The 26,867-nt window shown below is 42.8% G+C and overlaps 1 protein-coding gene across 1 annotated transcript in view; it reads right to left on the minus strand.

Annotated features, from left to right (window-relative positions):
* LOC104933792 (polypeptide N-acetylgalactosaminyltransferase 18) overlaps positions 1-26,867 on the minus strand; it is a 152,962-nt gene that overhangs the window by 18,425 nt on the left and 107,670 nt on the right. Inside the window, exons 6-9 of the mRNA XM_019261359.2 lie at positions 26,753-26,867; positions 20,921-21,106; positions 18,176-18,313; positions 9,875-9,970 (exon numbers count right to left, since the gene is read on the minus strand). Of these exons, the coding sequence (XP_019116904.2) occupies positions 9,875-9,970; positions 18,176-18,313; positions 20,921-21,106; positions 26,753-26,867 (535 nt within the window). The remainder of the gene's footprint in view (positions 1-9,874; positions 9,971-18,175; positions 18,314-20,920; positions 21,107-26,752) is intronic.

Below are 26,867 nucleotides of genomic sequence, written 5' to 3' on the forward strand. Positions count from 1 at the left end.
GAAGAAGACACTAGTTTTTGAATTTAGATTTTGAACTATCATTTTGTGCACACCCTCATCGTGGAAAACACACGAAGAAATGCAGCTTTTAAGTTAAAGGCAATTAATCTGGCCGTCAAAGAAGGAAATAGAGCCACTGTACGTTATCTTGTTATCTGCATGTTGATGGCGTGTAAATACCTCATGTCACAACATGAAAACCTGCGGCTTATATTCAAGTGCGGCCTATATATGTACAAATTTTATTTTCAAATTTAGCTGGTGCGGCTTATATTCAGGTGCGCTCAACAGTCCTAAAATTACGGTACATCTTTTTTTTGAATGGTTGGTAAACTGGCTGGGCGGCAGTCGCTCAGTCCATAGGGACTTGGCTTGGGAACCTGAGGGTGGCCAGGTCAAGTCCCACATGGACCAAAAAATATGGAAGGTGGACTGGTAGCTGGAGAGGTGCCAGTTCACCTTCTGGGCACTGCCGAGGTGCCCTTGAGCAAGGCATCGACCCCCCCAACTGCTCGCTGGCCGCCCATCAGTCCACCATCTCTCTCCACATTTGCATCTATGCCCTATGTGTGTGTGTGTGTGTGGGTTAAAATGCATGTAAAAAATAAAATAGAGTGAAAAAAGAATTTCCCCATCGAGGGATTAATAAAGTATATCTTCTTCTATCTTCTTCTTCTAAATATTTCTGAAGCAACACATCCCAACTGAGCTTAAAAACAATTGACTATACATATTAGATTAACCTGAAATAAGCTGCAGGTATGTACAGTGAGATGGATAGTTAGAGATGAGATTTTTTTCTGCCCTTCAGACATCCAACTCGGTCTTGGATCGACAACAGAAGCCACTCTGACGACGGCTGCAAGAGGATACCTGCTGAGGTCTACTGAGTTTGTGTTGGCAAAGCCAGCAATGAATGACCTCCTGCTTCCACATGCTCAGTCCAAGTTCTTCATAGATCCAGGTTCTTAATTTTGCAACAGATTGATGCATCCATCAGACCCTACAAGAGGGTCCGAGGTCAAGTGTTCCCGTGCCAAAGTCAGGGATGTCTTGTGTCCACAAGACATCCCTGACTTTGGCACGGGAACACTTGACTGAGCGTAAAAAAGCCGAATTACAGGTGAGCTCCAGTTCCTGAGACTCGGGAAGGTGGCACAGCTTGTGCCCTGCTCACCGCTCCCAAATGCTGACTCGGGAGTGACTGTTCTCATCTCAACACCGGGAGTCGACTCGGCTCTCGACGGGACACTGTCATTTATCTTGTGCATTAAAAGTGCAGGCTCTGCTGCTACAGATACGAACCACCTACGGGGGGTGGTACCAAAGTTAAAGTCTGCACCTGCAACAGAGAGCACTGAAAATAGAAGATGTAGGTTTGCAACGAGTCTCTGTAATAATTCCTGCGCAGCTTCTTTCTTGGATGTTTATGATTTATGAATTGCACAACACAATTTCACCAAACATCAACTTATTTATTTCATTTAATTGAACGGCTCCTGTGCTTTCTTCAAAGGAAAAACATGTTCACCAACACAAACAAACCAATCGAGGCAGCGGTGGACCAGAACATCCCCACGTTCTGTCACAGATAATTACTGTTTTTTTTCTCCTACGGAGGCTTTGAACAGCGCGATGTCGCAGCTGTTTGGTTTTTTAAAAAGGTCTCTCGCAGCGGGGATCCTTCCCGTAATTTTGTCAGACACTTATAATAATAATCGGAGCCTGTCAGCAGCAAAAACAAGCACTTTTAGTGGACGTGCACTGACAAGTGTGCAATTGCTTCAAACCAATTACATATCGCAGCCCTTTTTTCGCTGCTGCCGGCAGCATTAATGTCCCCGTTATGACACAAAAACATATCTGTACGTACCTTTAAAGGTTCAGTGTGTAACTTTTAGGGTGATCTATTAGCAGAAATGTAATAATAAACACACATCACTGTGTTTTCAGCGATAGATAATCACCTTAAAAAACAAATCATTACACCGGGGAATACAGTTTTTGTTGAGTTACGTCTGACAGCTGTTTTAAACTAATCTTTGGGTGCGGAATCCAAAACTGATCTTAGTTTTTCTCTATCACGTCAAGTTTTTGAACTATAGGATCCCAGTTTTCTTAAAAAATATGAAAAACAGAATATGCTTGTTTGACAAATGCACTGATGTTTGCTTTCCTCTGACTTGAGCAAAAGGAGTCAGGGTTGTTTAGGCGTTCACGACGAGAAGTAGCAGCAGCAGACATGATCTGGAACAAAGGAAATATAAACCTATGGAAATCAAACACTAAGATGGAAAAGTTACAAGCTTTGAAAACTACAAAAACAGCATCAAACCAAACAAAACTTACAGCGGTATGTCCATGGTGACATGTTCGTGTTCGCCTTCAACGCATTCTAGTCTGGGAGCCACTCGTTATTTATTATGTCTAGGAGGCCCACATTCAGTTTCTCCGACCCTGGTCACCAGGCAACGTTGAGACAGGCTGGCACCTTGCACTCCAAAGAAATCCAAAGAGAGAGAGAGAGCGTCTTCTCTGATATAATTCAGTGCTGTAGCTGTCTATGACCTCAAGGCCAATGCGTGACCAAGGATAGAAAATTCCATTAAAATTCTGTTTTTATGAGCTTAGAATTATCCTTTTATATGTAGAGTCTGGACTGTGCCACCTTGCACCGCCACGTTTGTTCCAGATCAGAAAAAGAAGACGTAGAAGAAGAAGAAGGAGCCTCTTTCCGCACATGAAGGCCACCGTAGCCACACACAATCTTACCCACTGTAGGAAAAGGGTTCTCTCATCCCTCATTGTAAAAATGGTGATGCCAGTTTATGTATCAAGCACGATGTACAGTGTGATTGTCATTGCATGCAGCCCGTATACAGAAGGATGCATCCTGCAGTCGCGCAGGTTCGATTCCAGCCTGTCACCTTTTGCTACACAACAGACCGACCCACTTGTTTTTTTGTCGCTGTGTAAGCGGCTGTGCGATCTAACAGAGGCTCCTGGTGAGCTTAGCACTGACAGCTAGGGATGCAGTTATACAGACTAATCACTGGTGTTTCCCTCAGCCATCTGCTCTGGTGGCGAGAAGACAACGCAAACACACACAAACACAAACACACACACAACAGCTGCAAAGTGGTCTCAGCACATAATGAAGAGGTTCATCCAGACGAGTGGAGCAAAAAGAGGTCGAGGAGGAGAGTTTAAGAGAGAGGAGACAATGAGGCGAGCTCCAGAAAACTGGAGTTATTTATAGATGCAGATAACAAACTAAGACTAAAGACACACACACACACACACACACACACACACACACCTCATTACGTTGCCGTGCTCTGATCAGATTGGTGCCAGTTTTAATAGGCTTACGGGCACAGTCATTTTGAAAGTGGATTACTTCGGCGAACGACGACAACCGCTTTCGATATCTCCACCGCCGCCTTTTAATGACCCGAAAAATTAACCTTCCTGCGTCCCGCCGCGTATGATGCCTGAAATATTAAAAGCTTGTTGTTTGGAGGTGATTCTGCAAAGACGTCGGCTGACGTTTGATCCCACGGGGGGGAGGTTGTGAATGTTTTTTTTTCTTTTCCTGCTGATGAATCAACACCTACAAAAAAGGTTAAAGTTTTAGAAAGTCCAGTAATTGGGTTTCTCAAACAAACACACACATGTAGTGTTTGTCAAAACTTTTTAGAGTCCGGTAATTGGTTTGCGTTTCCTTTGTATCAAACCGACTCCCAGGTGAAATAACTCCAACTTTCCCCAAAATCATAAATCAATGTCTCCTTAAAGTCTCTTTAAAGTATTAAAAAAAAATACTTTTCTCATCCCCAAGTGGTGCAGCTGTTTCAAAGTTTAATCTTTGATTAAACTTGTTCTGCCACTTGGCTTCTCTTTATCAAGACTTCTTTTTATTTCCAGCCTCTTGCAAACATCCAGTTCTGCTACAGGACTTCCTGCAGCTTGTTCATTTCTGCTTAAACTGAACTTACAGGTTCATACCCTCGCCATTCCTGCTGTGTTGACACCCACGCTCCCATCCACACACACACACACACACACCATGCACACGCTTTTACATCACTACATTCGAGAGTATCCACAGCTCTTATCTTTTACAGCGTGACGTGCCTTCACCTGACACTCGAGTCTTAAAATAGCCCCATAAAGAAGCGAGTGTCCTCACTTTGCATGACTCACACATAGGTCCTCACAAAGATAGGAATACAGGAATCACACATACGCACACACACGCATAAATAGCCCCAAAGGTCTAATTTTCAGACTTTATTGATCCAGCCAAAAACCAATCTTCTTGGCGAGGCTACACCAATACCGAGGCACAGATCAGATTTCTATTACCTGCTTAGTTTCCACTGCGGTTCGTCTCTGTTTTCTTGAATAAATATCATCATCCACATCTCTGTCGCGTTGGCCTTGAATTCACCCCTCCCCGAATCGACGGCCACGTCAATCTCAATTTTCCAAATTTAAATTAATATTGAGATGTGTTGTGTTGTTTCTGAAACATTGTTTCAGAAGCAGGCGAAAGGGCAGATGACAACATACTGGTGCGATGTCACGACTGCTTGTTGGAAAAAAAAGAAAATACACTATGGAATATTTGCTTTTCTACGAGGTACGTTGAGAGACAACTGACAGCTACGAGACGCAACAGTAACGGCGATAATAATGGTGAAGTTTATTTAGTGTAGCAACTTTCAGAGAGCCGAGACAGAACGTCAATCTACAGGATTCAAAAGCACGATCACTTTTTGAGGAGTCCAAGGAGGAGATCTAACAAATGAGACGTGGGCATTGTTAGAAACTGCATGCAACAGTGCTTAAATTATTAACCAACAGCTTTAGCAACTAATTAAATTGGGGACAAAAGCTTCTCCCTTTAAACTTCCACTAACAACACAACTGGTCTAAAAGCCCAGTGTGATACTCCCAAATATCTAAGTCACAATGCCAAACGGCACTCTGATCTGTCCTCCAACAATCTGTCACCAACACAACAATCAGCAGTTCCTGATTTGTCACACAAAGGCTGGCTTTGACCTTTTGCCAAGTGGGTTTGCATCCCAGACGAGCCCCCATTCGTCACAAACCGGCTCAGGGAACGTGACAAGTCCACGCAGGAGATTTAGTTAAAGCCGGAGTCATTTATCACAACGTATATGACACAAATCAAAGATGCAGAGTGGAGGCCAGCTCTGGGAAGGGAGAGAGTGAGTGAGTACAGGGATCAGCTTTTATAGTTCAACGTCAGGTGAGCTCAGTGGGAAAACGCCGTCTACGTACAGGACAAACCTAAGTGATCACCGCCACTCTAAACAGACGACTTCTCCAGGTCCAGTCGCTGCCAGCTGTTCTCAAAGATTTTTAAGAAACGTGTTTGATATTTGTGACATTTGCAACCGGAGACAGACCGGTCTCGTGTCAAAGTCAGTTCATCAGTTCATAACGGGTGAGGTCTGATTCAGACTTAGGTGTTTGTTTTGCCTTTCTTCTAGGACTTGCAGGGTTGTCTACCGCCAGATCAAATCCAGTCATTGGTCCAGTGGTTCATTGTGTCGTGTCACTCGTGCAGGCCCATTTCTCCGGCGTGCAGATTTACAGTAAAACAGACGTGACATGAACGCAGCACAAGGTTGATATCTGTGGTCGTTTTACCGAACACGTGCCAGAAAAAGTATCTCTCGCTCTGTTTGATGGAACGTTACTCTCTCTCTCTCCTCCAGGCTTCCCTCCCTCATACCCGTGTCAAGCGGCTGAAAAAGGAAATTGAGGAACGTTATGCGTCGTTGACATTCAACAGTTCATCAGGTATTCAAAGCCGTATCCATCCATCCCACCGGACGCTCACACACAAAGAGAAATGAAGTGATTCTGTTCAGAAAGAAGAGGACTCAGAGGTAATCTAAAGGACTGGACGAATCAGAATAAAAGGATCTGAATGGGGAATAAGATGGACTGTGGGGAATAACATTACAAAAGATACTCCGCATGAATAAAGAATGAAAAGTGATAAAGGCATGATAGAGGACCAGAGGAATATTTCAGTGTTTGATGTCGGCTATGAGACGCTTCATGCTGCTTCTTCTCTGCATCCTCAGGCCTCGTATCGCTTCACATGTCCCACAACTCTAAAAAAAAACAAAATCTTTTTGGCATCCACCAAACGGTTTCAACATCAACGCACAAGTTCCGGCCGTGGAAAAGTGTTTTGCCATTGTTTGACCATGATTAGTCACCGAGGTCTGAAATTGCTTCTGGCTAATGCAAGGAGAATTTGTTCATGCATAAATGTGCGAGTGAGAATATCCATTAACGGCGGTGATTATGGATTTATCCATTATATGCTAACACTCTCTAATCCCTCTATGATTACTGCAGCAGGTACACGATAGATATTAACTCTCATTTCACTTTATGAGCAGCCTAATGTATGTATGTTTCTAAAAACCCAAACATCTCCAGTCTATAAAGTCATTAGTTCCCCTTGCTGATCCTGCTCTGCGTAATGATATCATGACTTATCCTCGCAAAGCCCCAAAACACCTCTGTTATCTGGGAACACGTTACAGCGCGGTGGGTAAATTATGGCCCGCTAGAAGTCATTTTTCTTTTTCTGTAAGCTTTTAATATCTCAAAATAACTCAATTGCAGCTAAATATCTGTTAAGTGGAGAAGCCAATGCTCGGCTTTGGGGCTTTAAGCCACAACCCTTCAGATTTTAACAAATTAGTTTCATGTAGGCCGGATAAATAATACCGCATGACTCGGCGTCCCAGAGGACGGGAATAAAATTGGCCCGCAGGCGTCACTTTGGGCAGTGTTGGCTAGAAACCGAGGGCAGTCTGCTCTGCCACCGGCTGAATACATTTACCTGCTGCCAAAATCGTGTTGAAAACTTTTCCGTCTCTCAAGCTTTAAGCCAATTTAAACAAAACTTCCACGCTGTTTATTGTGACAATAATAAGCTCAAGGCCCTTTATTATTACCTTGCCCTTATCAATTTGTTTTGTGTAACAGCGAAGGAGATAAAAAAAAAGTACTAATACAACTCAATTTCTTTATCAGCTGCTGCTGATTATGCTGTCGCCAGGAGAGAGGAAATATGAAAGCCAGGACAGGAGACACACGGAGAAACGCCAACACAGCCGTTTCCACAGCTGATGCTGTATTGCTGAGTATGACCCAGATAGAAAGTTGGACGTTTGCGACGTCAAGGCACCGGTCAAAGCTATTAACTTCGCTGACAATGGAGGCGAGGCTCCTCAGAAAAAAAGCTCCTCGAGATGCCAGGCTTGGGTTTCTTAGTGGAGTCTAGTTCTGATTACGTGAGCAGGCCCGGGATATAATGCAGACAGTAAAATATGAATTTTTAATTTGGTCAAGCTGCAGAGCTTTTCAAAGTGGAAACACGCCATCACACACTCCCCTTGGTGTTTTTTCAGCGCCTCCATTAAAAGGGGGTAACAAGTGCAAGCGTTTTACTGCCTCTTCGAATTAAATGGTCTTAAATGTGCAGGAGGCTGATAGAGTTTCTGACTGGCCTCGATGACTCGAGGACCACTGCTCCGATATTTCAGCTGCAAAGTTTCTACCAGCAAAAACAACACATGATAAAGCAGCATTATTGTAACACAGTGATGTATTAGCTCTTTGTTGCATTTCTTTTTTCGGTCTCGGCTCCAATTAGCCAGTTTACTCATTATGGAAATGTGACTTTTTCCATTTATGTAAATTACAGTCCCCCATAGCTCAAGATTACAGATGCACGCCACATGTGCTGAGACTCAAAACTGCTCCACTTTATTAACTTCAACTACAAACAGTGCAATTTCCTATTGACTTGAGAACATTTAAAGCTGCACCGACAAAGATTTTTACATCAACAATGGTTCGAACAACTTTGTGTGACGTCAGAAGTTGCTCGTAGTGATGAATCCACCTTTAACTTGATTTATTTATGTAGCACCTTTCATGCGAACATGCGTCCCCACAGGGCAGAAAGTAAAAACAGAAACAGAATATAGAACATAAGGAATATAAAAACACTACATGGACCAATGCTAAATAAAAGCTCAGCAGTAAAAACTAAAAACATCTGTCTCCCAACCATGTAGCCCCATTTATCTTTCCTTTAGCATCTTTTAATGCATTGTTTTAGTTCTCTGGCCCACAACTCTACTCTTATCAACAGCGCTTTCAGAAAAGAAGGCTCTGATAAACCATCTGTACCCAACTGGCCCAATGACAAAACAACAGGCATGGGGGATATGAATCAAGCAGCTAAAGAGATAGATATTTCCCTCAGGGGTTTATGGACTTCAGGTGGACACAAACAGAACTCACAGGAAAGAAACTTTACACAGTGATAATACCGTCATACTTGTATGAGATAGTCGTTGCCAGAGGCTCTGTTATGAGGTTGTGTTGCAAGTCTCACAGGTGTGCAGGTGTTTACAGCAATAAAAACATTAAAACTAAAAAATATTAGCATAAGAAACTAAAGATGAGTCAACGCATAATGAAAAGCAACACAAACCCTGCTGTCTGCTGGGCCTTGACTTCACCAGGACGACTGACTAACATACCACTTTATATGCTGTATGTAGGCCTGACCACCTCCAAATATCTCTCACCAAGAAACAACAAATGCATCGCATACTTTCTTCCAGCAGCAGGCAGCCAGTTTTCAGCGAGGAAAGTTCTGATAAACCATCTGTACCCAACTGGCCAATGACCAAACAAAAGTCTGAGTTAGCAACCTGCTGGTGAACGTGGTGGATATGAATCAAGCAGCTAAAGAGACAGAGATTTCCCTCAGGAGTTTATGAAGACTGGAAACAAATAACAACAAATACACCACATACTTTCTTCCAGGAACACATACAGCTGCAAAACGGTCAGTTTTCCTGGTTTTATAGGTCCGTTAGAAACTACTACCACATCCCAAATAAAAATATTGTCATATAAAAACATTTGTAGAAAACGACACACTGCTGTTAACTTAGGATGAGTTAAGAAGTCATTTCATTTCATCACACAGCTTTCATGCATCATCATTTTTCACGTTGCTGTTGGGTGACTGACGCTCACCTTCCTCCGTCAGCAAAGCCAGAAAGTCAAAACTTTTCTAGTTAGTTATTTTTGATTCTTATTACTTCTGAGGTAGCACTGTTTTTTTTTCTTTCCCTCCATCCAGCTGCAGTGGTTTTCATGTTTTTCCTTGTTAAATAAGACTTGGTTCAGGTGATGACCTTATCACTACCTCATTACATAGGGGACACTGGAACTGAACGGCTGGCGTGCATGTTGAGAAAGTTCAGTGCAAGTTCACTATTTGCCACCAAAGAAATATACATTAAACTTCCTCCTGTAACATGATATTACTCTCTACAGCGTTGGCGGTATCATACAGTGCATAATAATCTTGTTATTGATGATTTCCCATGACAGGTAAGATACCAACAGACAAAGGAAATTACATTAACTCCATAATGTAATAAAGCTGCATAATAAAAGTCACAAAAATGAATCAAAACATGAAGAAAGTACATCTTCATGTATAATTTCAGATGTTTTTAGATATATATTTAAAACTAGGACGACATCCTGAATGTATTCTTGCTCAGACTTTTTGTTTTGTAGAGAATAAAGGAATATCTTTCCCGCCATCACTGCTATGACAATGCAACTTTGTGCAATAGTTGCTCTCTCTAAACCCCTCATCTAAAACAACAAAGACTGTAAAAGGAGTCCAATTATCTACTGCTGACAACAGCTCCTATTGTTTAAAACTCGCTTTTCAAGTATTTGCAGAAGTAGAGAAACAGAATGAGAGCTCACTGACCTGTGGTGTCATCCCGTGACAGAGATACATGATGGGGACATTGTCGGTGTCAGGTCCCTGGTCCAAACACAGGTTGTCCCTGAGGCTGTTCTTCAGCTGGAAAAGAGATAAAACAGGTGAAAAGGAGGCGGAAAGAGAGAGAGTCAAACAGAAAAGGTGATCTAATGTCTGCAGTCATGACAAAGTTGGACAGATCTGGGTTTAACAGATGCACATATGACTAATATGTGAAACAAAACAACTCCTTATGTAATTCAACTTCAGGCCGTCGGAGCTCAGCAGCAGAAAAAGACAGCTCACCTTCAGCGTCATTTTGTTTGTCAAGGACTTAATTTAAGTCTTTGTGGTTTTCAATGTTGTTTTTTTAGCTTAAGAGACTTCATTGAAGGACTGGTTCAATATTTTTGTAAATAGCTTTCTTTCTGAGAGTGAGGTAAGTTTCAAATCACCTTCTAATAGCATCAGACAAAGGACTCGTCTCATTAAAGGAAGCACACTAAGCTGGTTTAAGTCTTATTAATCTCAGTTAGGATAAATCTTTCACGCACACCAAAGTTAGTCATGGAGTTCCCCAAGGTTCTGCACTTGGACCACTTCTTTTCACCTCATATATGCTTCCGTTAGACATTAACTGTCATTTCATCACTTGTTATGCCGATGATACCCGATTATATATATCAATCAAGAGGGATGAAGTTAGGTGAACTACAAGCATGCCATGAGGACATAAAAACTGTCTCATGTTAAACTCAAGCACAACTGAAGTTGGTGATGGGATCACCCTGGCCTCCAGCTCCACCGTGAAGAATCTCAGAGTTATCTTTGATCAGGATATCTCCTTTAACGTCCACATGAAACACATTTCAAGGACTTTTACCTACATGATATCACAAAAAACTGGTGCATCCTCAGGAACCAGGTTCAGATCTCGCCAACCTCTCCCACCACTGAGCTATGTTCTGAGGATTTGTGTGCTAAAGAAGAAGATATTAATCTCATGTGTGGACTGGAGTATGCTGCAAATTGGCACAAAACACTGAAGGTAGAGAGAAACATGCTATACTAGCTTCTACAAAAACAACCTAACTCCAACTTAATTCACATGTTGTGTCTTTTATGTTTAACTCATGTCTAACAAATGTATAAGTAACAATGCCACAGGTTGTTCAGGGCTTGCTGTTTAATCTAACATGTGTCTTGACTCCATATTCCGAGTGAAATTTTAAATATTCCATATCTGGTTTCATTTTTTAGATGTAATAAATAAATAAATACTTAATGCAGAAGAAAAGCAAGTCGTTCTTTCTCCTTCTCCCTCTCCTCTATCCGTCTTTCTCGCTCGGGCTCGCTACATTATTAATTACTCCATTATGATGGAGTGGTACACTGTACAGTTCTAGCTGTGTGGCTAAAGGGAAGACAAATGGGACTACTGCAGGCTAATTACTGCTTGCCAGGAGAAAGTCATACAAACACTTTACACTCCCCTTCACCTTTTTCTGGCAGCTGCGGAGCAATATTTCAAAAAGGAAAAGCATCTGTACTTTTTGGATTGGAGGTTGCTCCTATAATTTGGCTGTATTCCACGGAGAATTAGACTAATTGTACAATATGTGTTAATTAACGCAATCAATACACCTCAGTTCGTCCTTGCTCCTTCAAACATTTACAAAAAAGGGTCATGTCTGCAGATTTTAAGCAACATGTTTGGTTTATTTCATTTTAGTGACCGCATCCATTATTTTTATGTTCTTATCTATTGGTTAATTAACAGGGAACGTGCACATTAATTACCACTGCTGTAACTGTGCCAGAGTTATACAAGAACCTATTTTCATCAATAGTCCCTGGACAGATGTTTTAAAGTCACCCTAAGTTGAACTTTTGGCCAAACCAGAAGGGCGACAAAAACCTGAATAAATGATGCAGATGCTTCCACACAGGTGCACTGCACGCTGCAATTAAGGAATTAGCGTCTAATAGCGTTCTGTGGCGGGTATAAAAATGCAGAGCAGGAGCAGTTTATACTGATTTTGTATCAAGATGGCGAGAGGAAAAGATCTAAGAGAGTTTGGAAGAGGGTTCATTTCGGGGCGTGGATGTGGCAAAGACGTCAGTAAATAGTGTCGGACATTTGATGACCGTGATGCTCGTGCATCAGTGTGATATGTCGGTGCAGGACGTGATCAGACTGTCAGCTGGAACGGTCCGTCGACAATCGCATGGAGAGGATATTACAGTCGCTGCAGTGCATAAAGACCTCATTACAAAGATGAATGCACATTTGAGAGTTCGGTGGCGTGAAGACCATCGGCTCCGGTCTACAGAGATGAGGAAGAAGGTGACGGTGGTCAGGTGAGTCATCCTTCAACATATTCTCAACAAGTGGGTGAGTGCACCAAGAGAATGGTAGTGAAGGGACCTGGTGGCTCTGTTGTGTAATGAGGGACAATGTTTGGGTCCCCTTTAGAGGGAAGTTCACTGCAAATCAATACCAAGTAGTTCTGAGCGAACACCTTTATCCTACGATGAAACATTTCTATCCTGATGGGAGTGGTGTCTTCCAGGATGACAATGCCTCCATCCAAAGGCCACAACGTGTCACTGAATGGTTTCTGATGTGAATCAGATGATTTGGCCTCCAGGTCACCACATCTCGACCCAACTGAACACCTGAGATTGTGGACTGACGTATTACACAGCGCTCTCCACTGCCACCAGCTGTCCAATTGAATCTAAATGCTTGACACTGACAAGAACAGGCTGAGAAGGTCAGTGGAGCTTTACTCTCAATGTTAAGGTCTAAATATTCATTAATACATCTTTAATAATAATAGCAAAGACTTGGACGTTACAGCTGCTTTTGAAACGTTGTGGTAGAGTCTCACGTTCTACACCGTTACGTCCGCAGCATTGTAAACACTGTGGCGGTCATGCCATTCAAGTGACCTTTCAGGAGACGGTGATTTGAATAGAGATGCCTGTTTATCCATTCTGAGCCGTTAACCATTCTTCATAAACACAAACGATATTTAAAGATGGATGGAAAGGCCTGTAGACGTCGTCCCAGAGTCCCAAAGATGCAAGTTTATGATGAGTGAACTTTCATTTTATACTAATCTCTTTTACATGCACAGCCTCTTTTTCTTCTCCATCTGCCGAGTAGTGTGCAGTCATCCCACTCGCCGTTCAGATAAAATCACCGACTACATCTCCACCTCGGTTCACTCGCTGCATCCCACCAGCTCTCACGCTCGTCTGCAGTCGCATCACACGCAGAGTCCCGTGGGGTTCACAGGCAGCTCGTTGATCCAACATCGAGGGCTGAGTGGAACTTTCAGTGTCACAGTATCTCATGTTGAACTGTCACTGTTCAATAATCTGATATTTTATTGATCCCTTTGAGGTCTGTTCTGGAGCTGGCCGTGCGTTTAGTTTCGACAGCAAAGTGAAATCAAAAGCTTGAACCTGAGTCCTTCAGATAAAGGACACTCTAAGGTAGCCTTGCCTACCATTACGCTGATGTATTCTTTTGCCAAATATGCTTTGAGGAACAGGTAACAGCTGCTGGGGTGATATTTATCCCAGGGAAGAATTGCTACAGTTTTGTGCTGAAGTCGTAGGATGGTGGTCAGGGTGGACACCGGGCAGGACTTAGAGGTCGGAGGTTTGCTTCCCGAATAATGCGTGCAGCACTTTGTTTAAGCTTATTAATGAAGTAAACATGCGAAGCGTTTTCAGGCCCTTAAAAGTCATTAATCATTCGTTCAGAGGTTGCATCGTAAGAGCGAGTTGAATGGAAACAAATTAAATTAGTTGTTAAAGGTCCGGTGTGGAGGACTGAGTGGCATCTCGTTGGCGTGCTAGAAATTGCTGATTTGCAACAGTGTAGCTGAGGCTGATGGGAATGTCATTAGATTATTTGGACAAATCCAAAGATTTTGACCAGAAGGTGGCATCAAAGTTCAATGATAATTCACCCTCTGGGGATCATGAACGTATGGCACCAAATTTTATGGTTATCCATCTACAGCAACTGTTTTATTTTGGATTTTATTACTTCCTAATCATCTTACATACAAGTCCACGGCATGGCTGCACTATAGAAAGTGACGGAATCAGCAAAGGGATTTGGATTTATCCTCTGGGGACCATGAATCTCAGAATAATTCAGTTTGCATCGTATGTTCTTTCAAAATGTTTTTGCCGTTGTACATTAGTAATATAAACGCATCATTTCTATGAGACAAGCTGGACCTCTCTTTTGTTTCTGAGCAGCCTCTGGGGAACAGAAACAGATCTGAACTATGAAACTCAAACTTTATTTATTTCTATAGCAGCTTTCACGCAGACATGCAGAACAAAGACAGAAGTCGACAACACTCAACGTTTTTTTATGCAACAGAACGTAGAAATTAAAGATTAAAGCCAAAATAGCAAATATAAAAACCGGAACAATAAAAATTAAGTCAATTAAAACCTATAAAGTAAATATTAAATCACGACAAATCAACAAATCTGTTGTAGTCAAGACCAACTAAAGAGCAGAGTGTATCGAGACTAAGACTAAACTGTACCGCCTGCTTAGGCAGCAGATCATTCTGCTGTTTGTTTTATTTTGGATTCTGTTTTGCAGATGAATTTTTGGTGAATTTCATTAGTGAAGATCTTGGCTGAAGATTCTGGCAGACAATCACAGCCTCTCCTCTCAGGCAGAGAGAGGTGAGGGCTGGTGACAGAAACAACAATTTCAAATTGAAATGAAATGAAATCCAAAGTGACCCGACTGATTTAAAACCTTGACTCTGCACCGAGAACTCAAACAGTTCAAACACCGTGCGAGTGTTTTTCGTATGTCTCCTCTTGTTCAACATTTACCTCGTGTGTGAGCAGCTTATGTTCACGTTAAATAAGAGATGAGTGTATACACAGCATGCACAGATGGCATCACACCACAACACTTGTTGTACTCTCTCTCTCCAGCGAGTTTGTTTTTGTCAAATATGTAAACTTCATATCTCCATCGCTCAGATGTCACTGTGGCAACGCTTTCATCTCACGCACACACACACTCACACAGCCGAGCTCCCTGAACATGTTCACTGGTGTCGGCAAATAACTCCATCCAGCTCGCGCTGTGATTGAAGTGTTTATCGAACAACAAACACGAGAGGTGGCAGGGAGGTCGTTTCCGGAGCTGGAGATGTCAAACCAAACTGGCCTTTTCCCCCTCCTGATAAATTCATACCTTTTTTCTCCTCAGTGACAGACTTGAAGTCACACGGAGTCAATGAAGCTGAAAGAACGAGACCTTTTCACGCTGAAAGGAAATGAACGTTCTGTGCGGCTGCATTCAAACTCGCAGACGACGTTTGAGTCAGACTTTAAAAGGTTGAAATGAAGCCGCAATCAAAAATCACAATCAGAAATGAAATTAATAAATTATTAGTCCTTGGACTCTGGCGAAGAAGAAGCGCTCATCTTTCTCGCTCTCTATCTGCAGGAGCAGTCGGAGCGGTGGCAATAAATCTGCTCCGCTTTCAACAGATTACTGTCATTTTTCAATTATGCAAAAATCCTCCCACAGCCGTTAGCTGAAGAGAGGAATAGCCACGTAGAAATTAAGTGGCGTAAAAAGGTTCACCCTTTCAATACCCCCGCCGCTGTGATCTGAAGTGTGCTCTTATGGCAGGAGAAGCATATATCCCACATCAACGCGTTCAATTAGACTCGGCGTTAATGGAAAAGTTTAAAGTTTTACAGCTTGAAATAGTTGGAAAAGTGAAGTTTTGTGGAAATTATTCCAGAACTATTTCAGTGCGTCATCACATGACTAGAACTGGCTGAATTTCTATAAAATGATCTGATCTCACACGATAAAACACAAATAAATTCCTCATAATGCCTGACTGTCCAATTAAACGACATTTTTACGGTAGTTTTCTGTTTTTTTAATTGAATATAAATCTCTGATAAATAACAGTCATTATCTGTAAATGAACAACCAACCTGATAATAATGACGGACACGATTTTTACACTGTTTTTAACATTATATACAAACCTCTGTAAAATTACAGACATTACAGTGGTCCCTCGTTTATCGCGGGGGATACGTTCTGAAAATAAGCCGCAATAAACGAAATCCGCGAAGTAAGTTTTACAATTATTATACATGTTTTAAGGCCGTAAAACCCCCTAACCACACACTTTTATACACCTTTTTACACGCATTTTGTAGTCAAAAGTCAAAGTCAAAGTCAAAGTCAACTTTATTGTCAATGCTGCTATGTGTACAGGACATACAGAGCATCGAAAGTTTCTCTCTTGTCCAAAACAGTATGGACACAAGTATAGTAAAAGATGTAAAAAGAAAAGTATATAAAATATATATATATAGAAAAATATATACAGCACACAGTACTCCCTTAGTTAATCAGGACGCAGAACACATGTGTGGTTCTTCCTTAGCCAATTTAGGACGCAGAACACAATGCGCGAGGGACGACTGTATCTGTAAATGAACAACCAAACCGTGAAGTAAACAAACAAATTAGTTCAAATTTTTGTACAGAAAAAAATACGTTTATACAGTTTATTTCTGCTTTCTTAAATTTTGTACAAATTTACGTAAAACAGCAACAACAGCTGTAGCTCCTAAATGTTTCTGTCCGTACTTTTAATTTCATGTCTGTTTTGCATTTACGTGGACTTTTACTTTCAAACTGGCTACACTGAAGTTAAACAAGTCTTCAATGAACATTTTCATGTTAACAACAGATCAAAATATTTTGACTTATGTGAACAGGGTTTCTCGTAGCGTTGAAGTCACAGTAAAATGATCGCCTGACTACAGTCCTCCACCTCTCGCAGCTCTGTGGAGTGTTTCGTTGGCTTTTATCTTACGGTTTTATTTTACTGCCAACTCATCAGAGTCATTTTCTTTGGTAAGACTCTGATAACCCGACTGTCCAGCAACAAACACAGAGACAGACACAGTTAGTGACTGTAGCTGGAAACATAGCGTAGCCTGATATTTATCTCAAGAGCTGCTTTAAGAGAGTAAATATTGGACTTGCATTCATCAAGTGGACACAAACACGAATACTAATGTTGCTTTGTGTCTGCTGGAAGTAAACAGACAACAGCTTACTAACAATCCCTCCGACTAAGATGATATTATGTTATTAAATGTTCCACTGCCCCTCAAGTGGATGTTTAAATCAAACCTGAACAGAAACGAAAAGCCTGAGTGAACAAACGAGGGTATATATAATCATAACATTCAAAAATACGACGGCGAGGCGCCTTTATCTCGACACAAACACGTTAATTACGGGAGCGTACCATCAAAAAGGCCTTTTTTTAAAAAACACGGTTGCCTTTGGGCGGAAACGTGACAAGAGAACAGACAAAAGAAAAATATGTTCACACTTTCTCCTCGCTGGTTAGCTGCCACAACAAAGGCGCATTAATTTTTGATAAAGCTGGAGGAGTGTCTTGTTCCTATTTTATAATGAATTCAAATACTCCTGAATACTTTATGTTTCTGCTTTGAGGAGTTTTTCTGGATGTGCTCCGTCAGTGTTTCTCAAACTGTGGACTCCTGCGTCGAATGAATTGCAGATTGCAATCAACTCAATAGATCACCCTAAAAGTTACACACGGAACCTTTAATTAACAAGCCCGTCTTTCAGCGTAAAGACAAACAAATTAATACAAATCAAGACTGAGAACTGGAGAGGAAGAAGATAAGATGTACGATACGTTGCACCTGAAACAAGCTTACACCTCTCTATGGCACAACCCAGGCATGTGTACTGTGATGCTCTGTGTGTTCTGACACCTTTCTATCAGAACCACCATGAACTTTCTCAACAGTTTGAACCGCAGAAGTTCGTCTGTTGGATCGGACCAAATGGGTCGCTTTCTTTGGACCACTTCTGATGAGGTGCTGACCACTGCAGACCTGGAACATCCCACAAAGAGCTGCAGTTTTGGAGATGTTCTGACCCAATCGCCCAAACCAATACAGTTTGGTTCTTATCAAAGTCACACACAGGACAAGTGATAACCTGATAATCAGTACAACCTCTCCAGATGTTATAAGATGGATGGATGTTAGAAATTGTATTATGTGAACACGATGAACTCTAAGTTGGTCATGGGACCGTTGAAGACCTGGCACTGAATGTTTCCTTTGGTTGTTCATTAATCACAGGCCTTTGTGCATATTGTTGGTTTATATCTTGGATTTACTGTCTTAAGTTCAATGAATCCTGATGGAAAAAGTTGAACTCACCACTCCATAAGCAACTGTGTCGCTGTAGGATCGCAGCTCTGGGTAGATGTTGGAGAGGAACCAGCTGAACGGTCGGCACTGGAGTCTGGATCTCAAGGCTTTCCTCTTAGAAATGTCCCCGATGTCGATTCCTGAGTTCTGGAGAGGAGGAATAAGCACAAACATTATTTTACTGATACTCTAACCTCGAGCAAAATAACAACAGTACAGTGAGCTTCGACTTCCTAATCTCCATTGTTGCAAGAAATCAAATATAACGAGTGCAGAATCCAGGGCCTCAGGGTCATTTTAGCACAGGCTGCGTACTTTGGATAGCAATGCAAGAGCTCAAAATAATAACGGAGCGAGACATTAAGAAATATTTAAAGAGCAATATTTAAAGAGCAATCACAGAGAGAAAGGAGTACATGTCATTGAGTTTTTTGAGCCTACAATGGGAAATAAAAGTAAGTGGAGAGTGATGTGTAGGATGTCTGCTGCTGATTTACCATCGGCTGAATACGGCAAACAACATCAGAGAACATCACCTTGGGTTCTTGGCAATGGTGGACAGAGTTTGTTGACATTTCATAGAATAAAAATAACCCTCCATAACCCTCCTGCTGCTCCTGGAGTCCAGTCTATTTTGTTTTGGAAGGTTCCTAACTGTGTGAAAAGACCCGTCCGTTGTCCGTCGAGATCATGATGGAAGTTTCCGTTAATCATCCATGGTTGCCACCAGTAACAGTGGGCAACCATTCTCCCTGTGACACACTTTACCATGGATCATGTGAATAACATGACATATAATGACGTAGTCTAGTGTAACTGCAGTCGGATTCTCTCGAATTCTCCTTCACATCTTTCCTTGACCTCATGACGTTTTCCATTGAGGTATAGCGGGACTCCACTAATCAGATGATCGGTGGTTCAGTCTGTCATTGGGCAAGATACTGAACCCCAAATGGCTCCCGAAGGCTGCGCCATCAGTGTGCCAATGTGAATGAATGGTTAGCTCCTAAAAAAGTGATGAGCAGTTGGCACCTTGCCTGGTTGTTGGAGTCCGAGCAGAGCTGCCTCATCTCTATAATCAAGACCTCTACACGCACTTCCACACAAGGTGTCAAGACATCTTTCCTGCATTTTCAGTTTTATCCTTCTGCTCCTTGATCCCTGTTCTTTCCAGCTACCTGCCCAAATCCCAGTCCTGCACGTACAATAAATACCTTTTTCCTCTCTAATCCCTGTCTCCCGGAGTGTCTGCACTTGGGTTCACTAGACCAGCCCTGACAGTAACAAAGCACTGTTTCTATCTGAGGTATAGGCTAATGTCTCACAGAACAGAAGTGGGTAGACTAAAGGAGGAAGGAGCAAAAGGCAAGCGGTAAAGAGGATACAGGGAGAAAGTAAGGAGACATAAATTATACAAAACGACCTGGACTAGGTCGACTCATCCAATTGGTGCCGTAACATTTTATTCACATCATTTAAATGCCCCGGTGTGCGGAAGCTATCTGCATTTGCCCTTTAATTCAGGTTGTTCCATTGGTTTAGTCACCATGTGGGGTATGTATATATATATATAATATTATATAATATATTATATATATAATATATATATAATATATAAACACATGAGCACGTAGAAGAAATTGTAGCTTGCTGCTGCAAAGGTCACTTTTTTGTGGAATATAACATTCTGACTCTGGAGATCAAAAAACACAACAACAGACTGCCTCACTGGAACACTGAGAACAAAGAGCCAAAAGCTACAGACCAACCGGACCAAACGTCGCCAAGAATTTATGATCAGACCAGCCTTCAGCTTCCAGTGAGCACTGTGGTAACTATGTTCAGCTGTACTCGAGTATTTGTTCTGATTACATTACTTATGCAGACCAGCTCGGCGTCTGTCTTTCAGCCTTTTATTTCACCAAGCTCTCACCAACCACTAAAAGTCAGTCCCACATTTACTCTTGTCCGGCGGCTTCTTGCTCGCTCACTCTCTCCGTCAACGTCCTCTTCCTTCTCTTCTCCTCTGCCATTATGTCCGTAGAGGCTCCTGTTCTGGCACAACACTGGCTCCGCCCCCCCGTCAACATTCCCCTGCACCCTAGACCAGAAAACCTCTTCTTCTTCCCGGTTGTCCTAAATGCCTAACACACTAACACTCCCCCAGTGCTCTGAGCTCACAACCCAGCTAACAAACTGAGCTAACAGCAGCTACAGCTGTCAGCAGTTTACTTCACTGTCCATCATAAACTCTGTAAATCACAGAGAGTTGAGGCGGAGCAGCCGGAGGACATCAGAGGGAAAACCAGAAAACATTTCCTCCATAAAATATGATCCAGTTTCACCAGAATCAGTGAAATAGTTGCTGCTGTGTGACTTAGTGCCGTCAGTGTAGCATCAACAGGATTTAACAGACGTTAGTTTATGAGAGAAAAGTTACAGATGTCTAAACTTGATTAGTGCGTCAGAGTAACTCCATTTTTAAAATCAAATCCACTTACAGCACAGCAACCTACTCGCTTTGACTTCTAAAAATAATAAGATTTGTACAAACTTTACAATTTCTACTACATCTTCCACGGCTGTATTCAAACTCTACAAATCATACTCCAGTGATGGCACTCCTCGTGGTTGCTAGGGGATTCGTGATACAGCTTCTGAACACAAACAAGCATAATTACACCCACGCACATCCGCCCACGCACAGCGAACCAGCTCCCAGCTCTCGACACACTCACTCACATGTGTGTTTACCTGAAGTGGAACGTTCCAGGCCATGTAGACGTGACTCTTGTACTGGTCCATCCAGACCTCAGCCACCCTCAGAGCGTTCCGACGAACGTGGGCCGTCAGGTTCTCCGTGTACGGTTTGTGGGCGCGCTCGATGTGCGCAATCCGGGAACAGGGCAGGACCTCCACGCTGCCGCCACACTGCCAAACCTGCGTTATACACAAACACACACATAAATACACACACACGTTAGTGACTGCAGAAAATAAAGGTATGGATATTCTCAGGCTGCATCTCAGCCCTGCTTGGTAGAATTAGTGTGAATATGAAGGTGTCACGGGAGCACGTACCCGCTCAGTTGCTTGCTATGTTTACCGTTTACAGTTTGTCGACAGTGGGAGCTGTCACATATGTCTACACATGCCTAACTCGCATCGTGACAGGCTCATGAAATATGAAAGAAATGTTTGGTTCGCCATGAATGCGGACGTCTGGCATGCTTTGACAGTTGTAGCTATATTCGGCCTGTGTGGACTTACGGTGTATTACAGATATATAAGCACGGGGATGCTCGAGGAAGAGCTGCATGTGTGGAGCTGATGTTTTACCCACATTCATTTCTTTAGCTGACAGTTCCACTGCTTTTATCTGACAGGTGACCTTTTTCAGTGATTACACTCAATTTATCAAGCTCGGGCGATTATACAGTGCGACCAAACCTTTAAACTCATTGTTTACACTTAAATTAAAAGGTCCAGTGTGTAGGATTTAAGATTTAGTAACACGACTGGACCCGGGATTGAACACGACCTCTGAAATCAGCGATCAGCAGGAATAGAGTAGACTACTCCGAGTGCAGGATGACGTCATCAACAACTTTTTATGGTTTATCAGGAAATGACAAACTCTAAAATACCACGAAGAATACCTGAAAACACTGACAAACATGACTTTGTGTCAGTGTTGGACAGATACTGGTGGACAGAGGACAGAAGACTTCACGAGGACAACACTCAACTCTAAACTTTCAGCAGTAAGCAGCTGTAAAAAGAGGAAACCGTGGTCTTTGTTGTCACTACAATGTTTATTTCCGAAATCCATGAACAGAAACAGATGCTAATTTCCAACGTTCTGCAGGAGGCACCTCAGGAGTTCAGTGCACCGACAAAAAGAAGCTGATTTAAATAGAAACGCCTGTTCTCCATCTATTCCAGTCCTGCACTTTGTTTGTGTGTGTGTGTGTTTGCGCTGTAATCCCTCCTGCCGGCCAGCCTCCATCCCTCCGTATCCTTCCAAAAAAAGCAAAGAACTACTGCAGAACAACAGTAAAACTGTAGCGGCTGGCCCGGCGCCCAGGCAGGAGCACAAACCACAGCCAAATTCTAAGATAATACACGCTTCCCTCAGAAATACCTCAACGTTCTCTATAAAGGATTTACAACGTGAGGTTACAGTATAAGGAGCTATTCTTCGAGCATAACAATCCATGTCTGAGCGAGTGGGTGTGCGCGGCGAGATAGAGAGGACAGCGAAGAGAAAGAGGAGAAGAGATTCATAAAGAGTGTGAAACATAAAATGGAGAAGGTGAAGGGATAAAAAGCAGATAAAGTGGGAAGCGTTAGAGAGGAGGAGAAGAAACAGAGGGAGAGAGAGAATAAAAGCTTCTTCTTGTTTTCTTGAGTCATCCTTTCTAAAAGCCTTTTCATTTTTTTTGTGTTATCTCCCCTCTAAATAAAAAAGCCTTCTCCTGCGGGATAACACCGGGTCACGCACCAACTGCCTCCTGGAAAACATCACAGATCACCATTGTGACATTATGGCCGCTGACAGGCGACTGATTATTTCGGTATCACGGCGCCTGTCAGCAGGTCGGGATGTGTCAGACAGCAGGTGAACATTTTGTCCTCAAAGTTTGAAGCAGAAGAAACTGCAGAGCGACCGGGTCAGAACATCGTCAGAACTGCAGCTCTTGTCCAGGTCTGCAGTGGTCAGTTTCAAAAGTGGTCCAAGGAAGGCAGCGAGGTCACGGGCGGCCAAGGCGCATTGATGCACGTGCGAAGCGAAGGCTGGCCCGGTGTGGTCCGATCCAACAGACGAGATACTCTAGTTCAAACTGCTGAAATAGTTCATGCTGGTTCTGGATAGAAAGGTGTCACAACGTCTCAACATCACAGTTTACTGCGACTCCTGTCCGGAAACCTGGAGTCCTGCCATTCATGGGGATGTTATGTTGACACGTACCACCTACATAAGCATTGCTGCAGACCAGGTACACCCGGGTTTTCCTCAGATGTGCTGGGCAAACAAGTCCGATCCATGGAGGCCTACCTCAAAACATACAGGACTGCTGCTAACGTCTTGGTGCCAGATAGAACAGCAGAGGACCAGGCAGGTGGTTATAATGTTACGGCTGATCTGTGTATGTGTTGTCATCCAGCGTCTGGCTGATTCGTATGTGTGTCAGACAAAACGCAGAATATTTACATCCTTAATTGTCTCTCCGTCTTCTGTCTTCTTTGGTTTTCACGCAGAACAAATCTCGCGCTTGTGTTTTTCTAAAAAGTTTTAATGAGAAAACAAGAATCAGACGGCGACAACAAATGAAGTTGTGAATTATATAAATCATGCAGAGGACGACCGCCCGCCCGTTGCGATGTGAAAAATATGCACAACATTACGCCTTCATAAAAGCAATCTTTATCACAATAGAAGCATGCGGGCCAGAGATAGGAAGCGCTTCTGCAGAAAACACATCGCTGATAACAAAAAGGCTGCCTGTGTTTGGCATGAGACGAGATAGAAATAGAACAAACCGACTGGTTTCTGACTTAAACTCACGGGTTGAACTCCACGTATGATGAATTAGTCAGAGTAAGAGAAATTCCCCCCGAGACACGTATGCAGAACTGATTCTGTCAAAATATCACTGCTGATTTACATAATCATTGATCTGAGACGGGCTCTTTGCAGTGCAGTCTGCTACTTTAGCAAAAGAAAATGGAAATATTGACTTTTTCCTCTGTCGCTCATGATGTGTTTAGAGTCAGAACTATGTGGTGTGAAATATCTGACACTGATGATGTGTTTGCGTGTCTGGGCGGGCTTCAAATACCCCCCCGTGACGCTGGAAGAGTTTGCTCGAAGAAAAGAAATGTCAGAACTCTTGACGGATGTTCTCGCTAACCTTTCGCTGCCTTTCAAAAACGCTCACATACAGATAGATAGATGGGGGGTAAATCTGTCCAGCTCTCGCCTGAACCAACCCTGACAGGCTCACAAAAAGCCTCCAACAGTAGCTTTGAAGTGGGTTCATATCGGTTCAGTGTTTGTTGTCGTAGCTGCAGAGGGCAACTGATTCGCAGCAACTCTTGGCACGTCTTTCCGCGCATGGGCTAAAGTGTGATGTGAAGCAGAGCTGCTGACAGCTGCAGGGAGCATCTGATGCGGGTCAGAAAAACACGAACCGCCCAGGCCCGTTCCGTGGCCTCGCTGCTTTGTGCTGCGCTGAATAAGCCATCCGAGTCTCCTCTGTGCTAAAGTCAACAGGTGTTCAAGCAATTTGTCTCTACAGTAAGGGGTTTTATACTGAAGAGGTGTGTGCCAAATAGAGAATAACCTCCCTGGATATTGCAGAGAAACTCATGGTCACTGCGCCGCGAGCAGCTAAGGAGAAAGCCATTATCGAACTCGTAATACTTCCTACGGAGGTCTGACATTCAAGCCTCCTATGGAGAAAGTCACGGCCGAGTCCTGGACAAAAGCTTTTTATGAGCCCGATGACAATGTGCCGAAACAACAGGACACTTTAAGCCTTTGGCAGATTTAGTAATTTATATTCATGACATCATATAATGTTTATATCAGGTCAATGCTGTTTTAAAGGGAGTGTTCAGAGTGCTGTAATTCACATTATGAGTATCCTTTACTTGTTTGAGCTGAACCTAGCCGGCTCGAACTGACTTAAACACCTTGCACATGTGGCCGTCTTGCTCGCAAACTCAAGTTTAGACGTCTCTGGCGTCTAGAAATGCAGAATCTGCAGGTGAAGGACTGATTGTGGCATCATCTGGTTTCTGTTTGTAGTCCGAGTAGTATTGATTGATTTGAGGGTGCTTTGTCTGTTTAGTCTCTTTAGCATTTTTAAAAACGTTTTTCCATCACGTTCGCTCATTGGACTGCAGAAGAAGTCTTGGCTCAGATATCAGCTGACCAATGGGTTCCAAGATCATCTAACAAATTGCATCGTGTGCTAATTTGCATCATTTCCATGATGTATATATATATAGTAGTATATTAAAGTGAAATGTATTAATGATGAGAGAAAAGTTGGTAATGCTGCTTCTAATTCTTCCCTCCACCCGACCATCACCTCGATTCAAGCGAGCTGTCAACAGCAGCACAGCTCCTGAGCATCATTATAGATATAGTTAATGAGTTCACACCATATGGAGAGTGGGAGATTTGAGTGGGTGGCCTATGAAGATTACACTTAACTAAGTGCACCAGAGTCCAACGCCAACTATTAATGCATGGCAGGAAGCAGTGCGCTCTGTATGTAGCTTAGAGAGTTTGCTTCCCCTCAAAGACCTGCGTGTTTTAATTAACCCAAACCACGACCTTCCGTTGTAGTTAGAAATATATTTTAGAAAGCGAGATTGGAAAATGTTGGCGTGGATCGTCCACTGACCTATGACCCACCTATGAGTCCATTTGTCTTAGCAGTGATACAACAAGTGTACATGTGACCAAACTTCCAGCTCTTCAGAGAGGACCTCCTCTCCAACACTACCAACAACTGGACATGATACATCTGTCCCTCTACAACTGGACCTGGATTGTCTCCCTTTTTGTAAGTTGCTAAATGACTAAATATATTCTAAGCTGCTGTTCCTCTAATGGCCACTAGATGGTGATGAGGTTTCCATTTGCTGCGAGCTTAATCCTGCATATCTTTAAGCCTTAATATAATGTGAACAGGTGAGTTGTGAAGTTTTGAACATGGGGACTTATGGAGACTGACTCACTATTTCACAGCCACGGAGGCTGCCGCCTCAGTCCAACCTTTGCACGATGAAAACACCTCAAGACGCCACCTTCTCTTCATCATTCCACTAAATCTGAACCTGACACGATCAAACCTGAGAGATTTAAACATTTCTCAGAGCGCGATGCGTTCTTAACCCAGCGACTCTGATCAGCCTGAGCCGAGGATCAAACCCGTACTTCGCTGACACCTCCACTGTAAATCACTAAAGCCTGAGTCAACAGTTTTCCACCCGCTCTCTCTCTCTCGGATGTCTGCCGTGTCCGTTCAGTTTCGAGGCTGTTCCAACAGTTACGTCCCTCTCGGGACTGATTTGCAGTTTCCTGAGCTTTTCTCCGGAGACCGGATTAGAGACGAAATCTCTCGCAGTAACCGTTAACGACATAGTTAACCTCGTTGGAAATGATTTAATGCTAAATACTGCAAGCAGCACAATAAAATGTCAGATGATGTGGTTGCATTTTATAGAGAAAAAAATCTATCGTCATCTTCTCACATGAAGTCACGGTGTTATCTGGTTGTTACACCATTAGTAATCTGCTCGGTTTGCTCGGCTCAGGCTGAATGAATAATGCGAATGACTGATAAAGCCCCCATTCTGTCAAAGAAAAGGTCATTCTTCTTCCTCTGCATGCCGGACATGTCTGCTATTCAGGATATTTCAATTTGGAAGGTGACAATAGTGGAAGTCTCCGCGGTATAGGCGACACAAATTACAGTCTTACCGGATATTTATAGTGCGAGTACGGAGCTGTGCAGAAATGTATACGCTTGCAGTGCGGTTGCCATGGTTCACGAGACAGATTCTCACCCTGATGCCGAGCTCCACGTTTTCTCCGCCGTAGATTTCCATGCCTTCGTCCAGCAGGCCAATCTCTTCGAAGTACTTCCTGTCGACCACGAAGCAGCCAATCAGAGCAGGGCTT

Source organism: Larimichthys crocea, chromosome XX (genome assembly GCF_000972845.2).
Source record: "Larimichthys crocea isolate SSNF chromosome XX, L_crocea_2.0, whole genome shotgun sequence".
Lineage (NCBI taxonomy): Eukaryota > Metazoa > Chordata > Actinopteri > Sciaenidae > Larimichthys > Larimichthys crocea.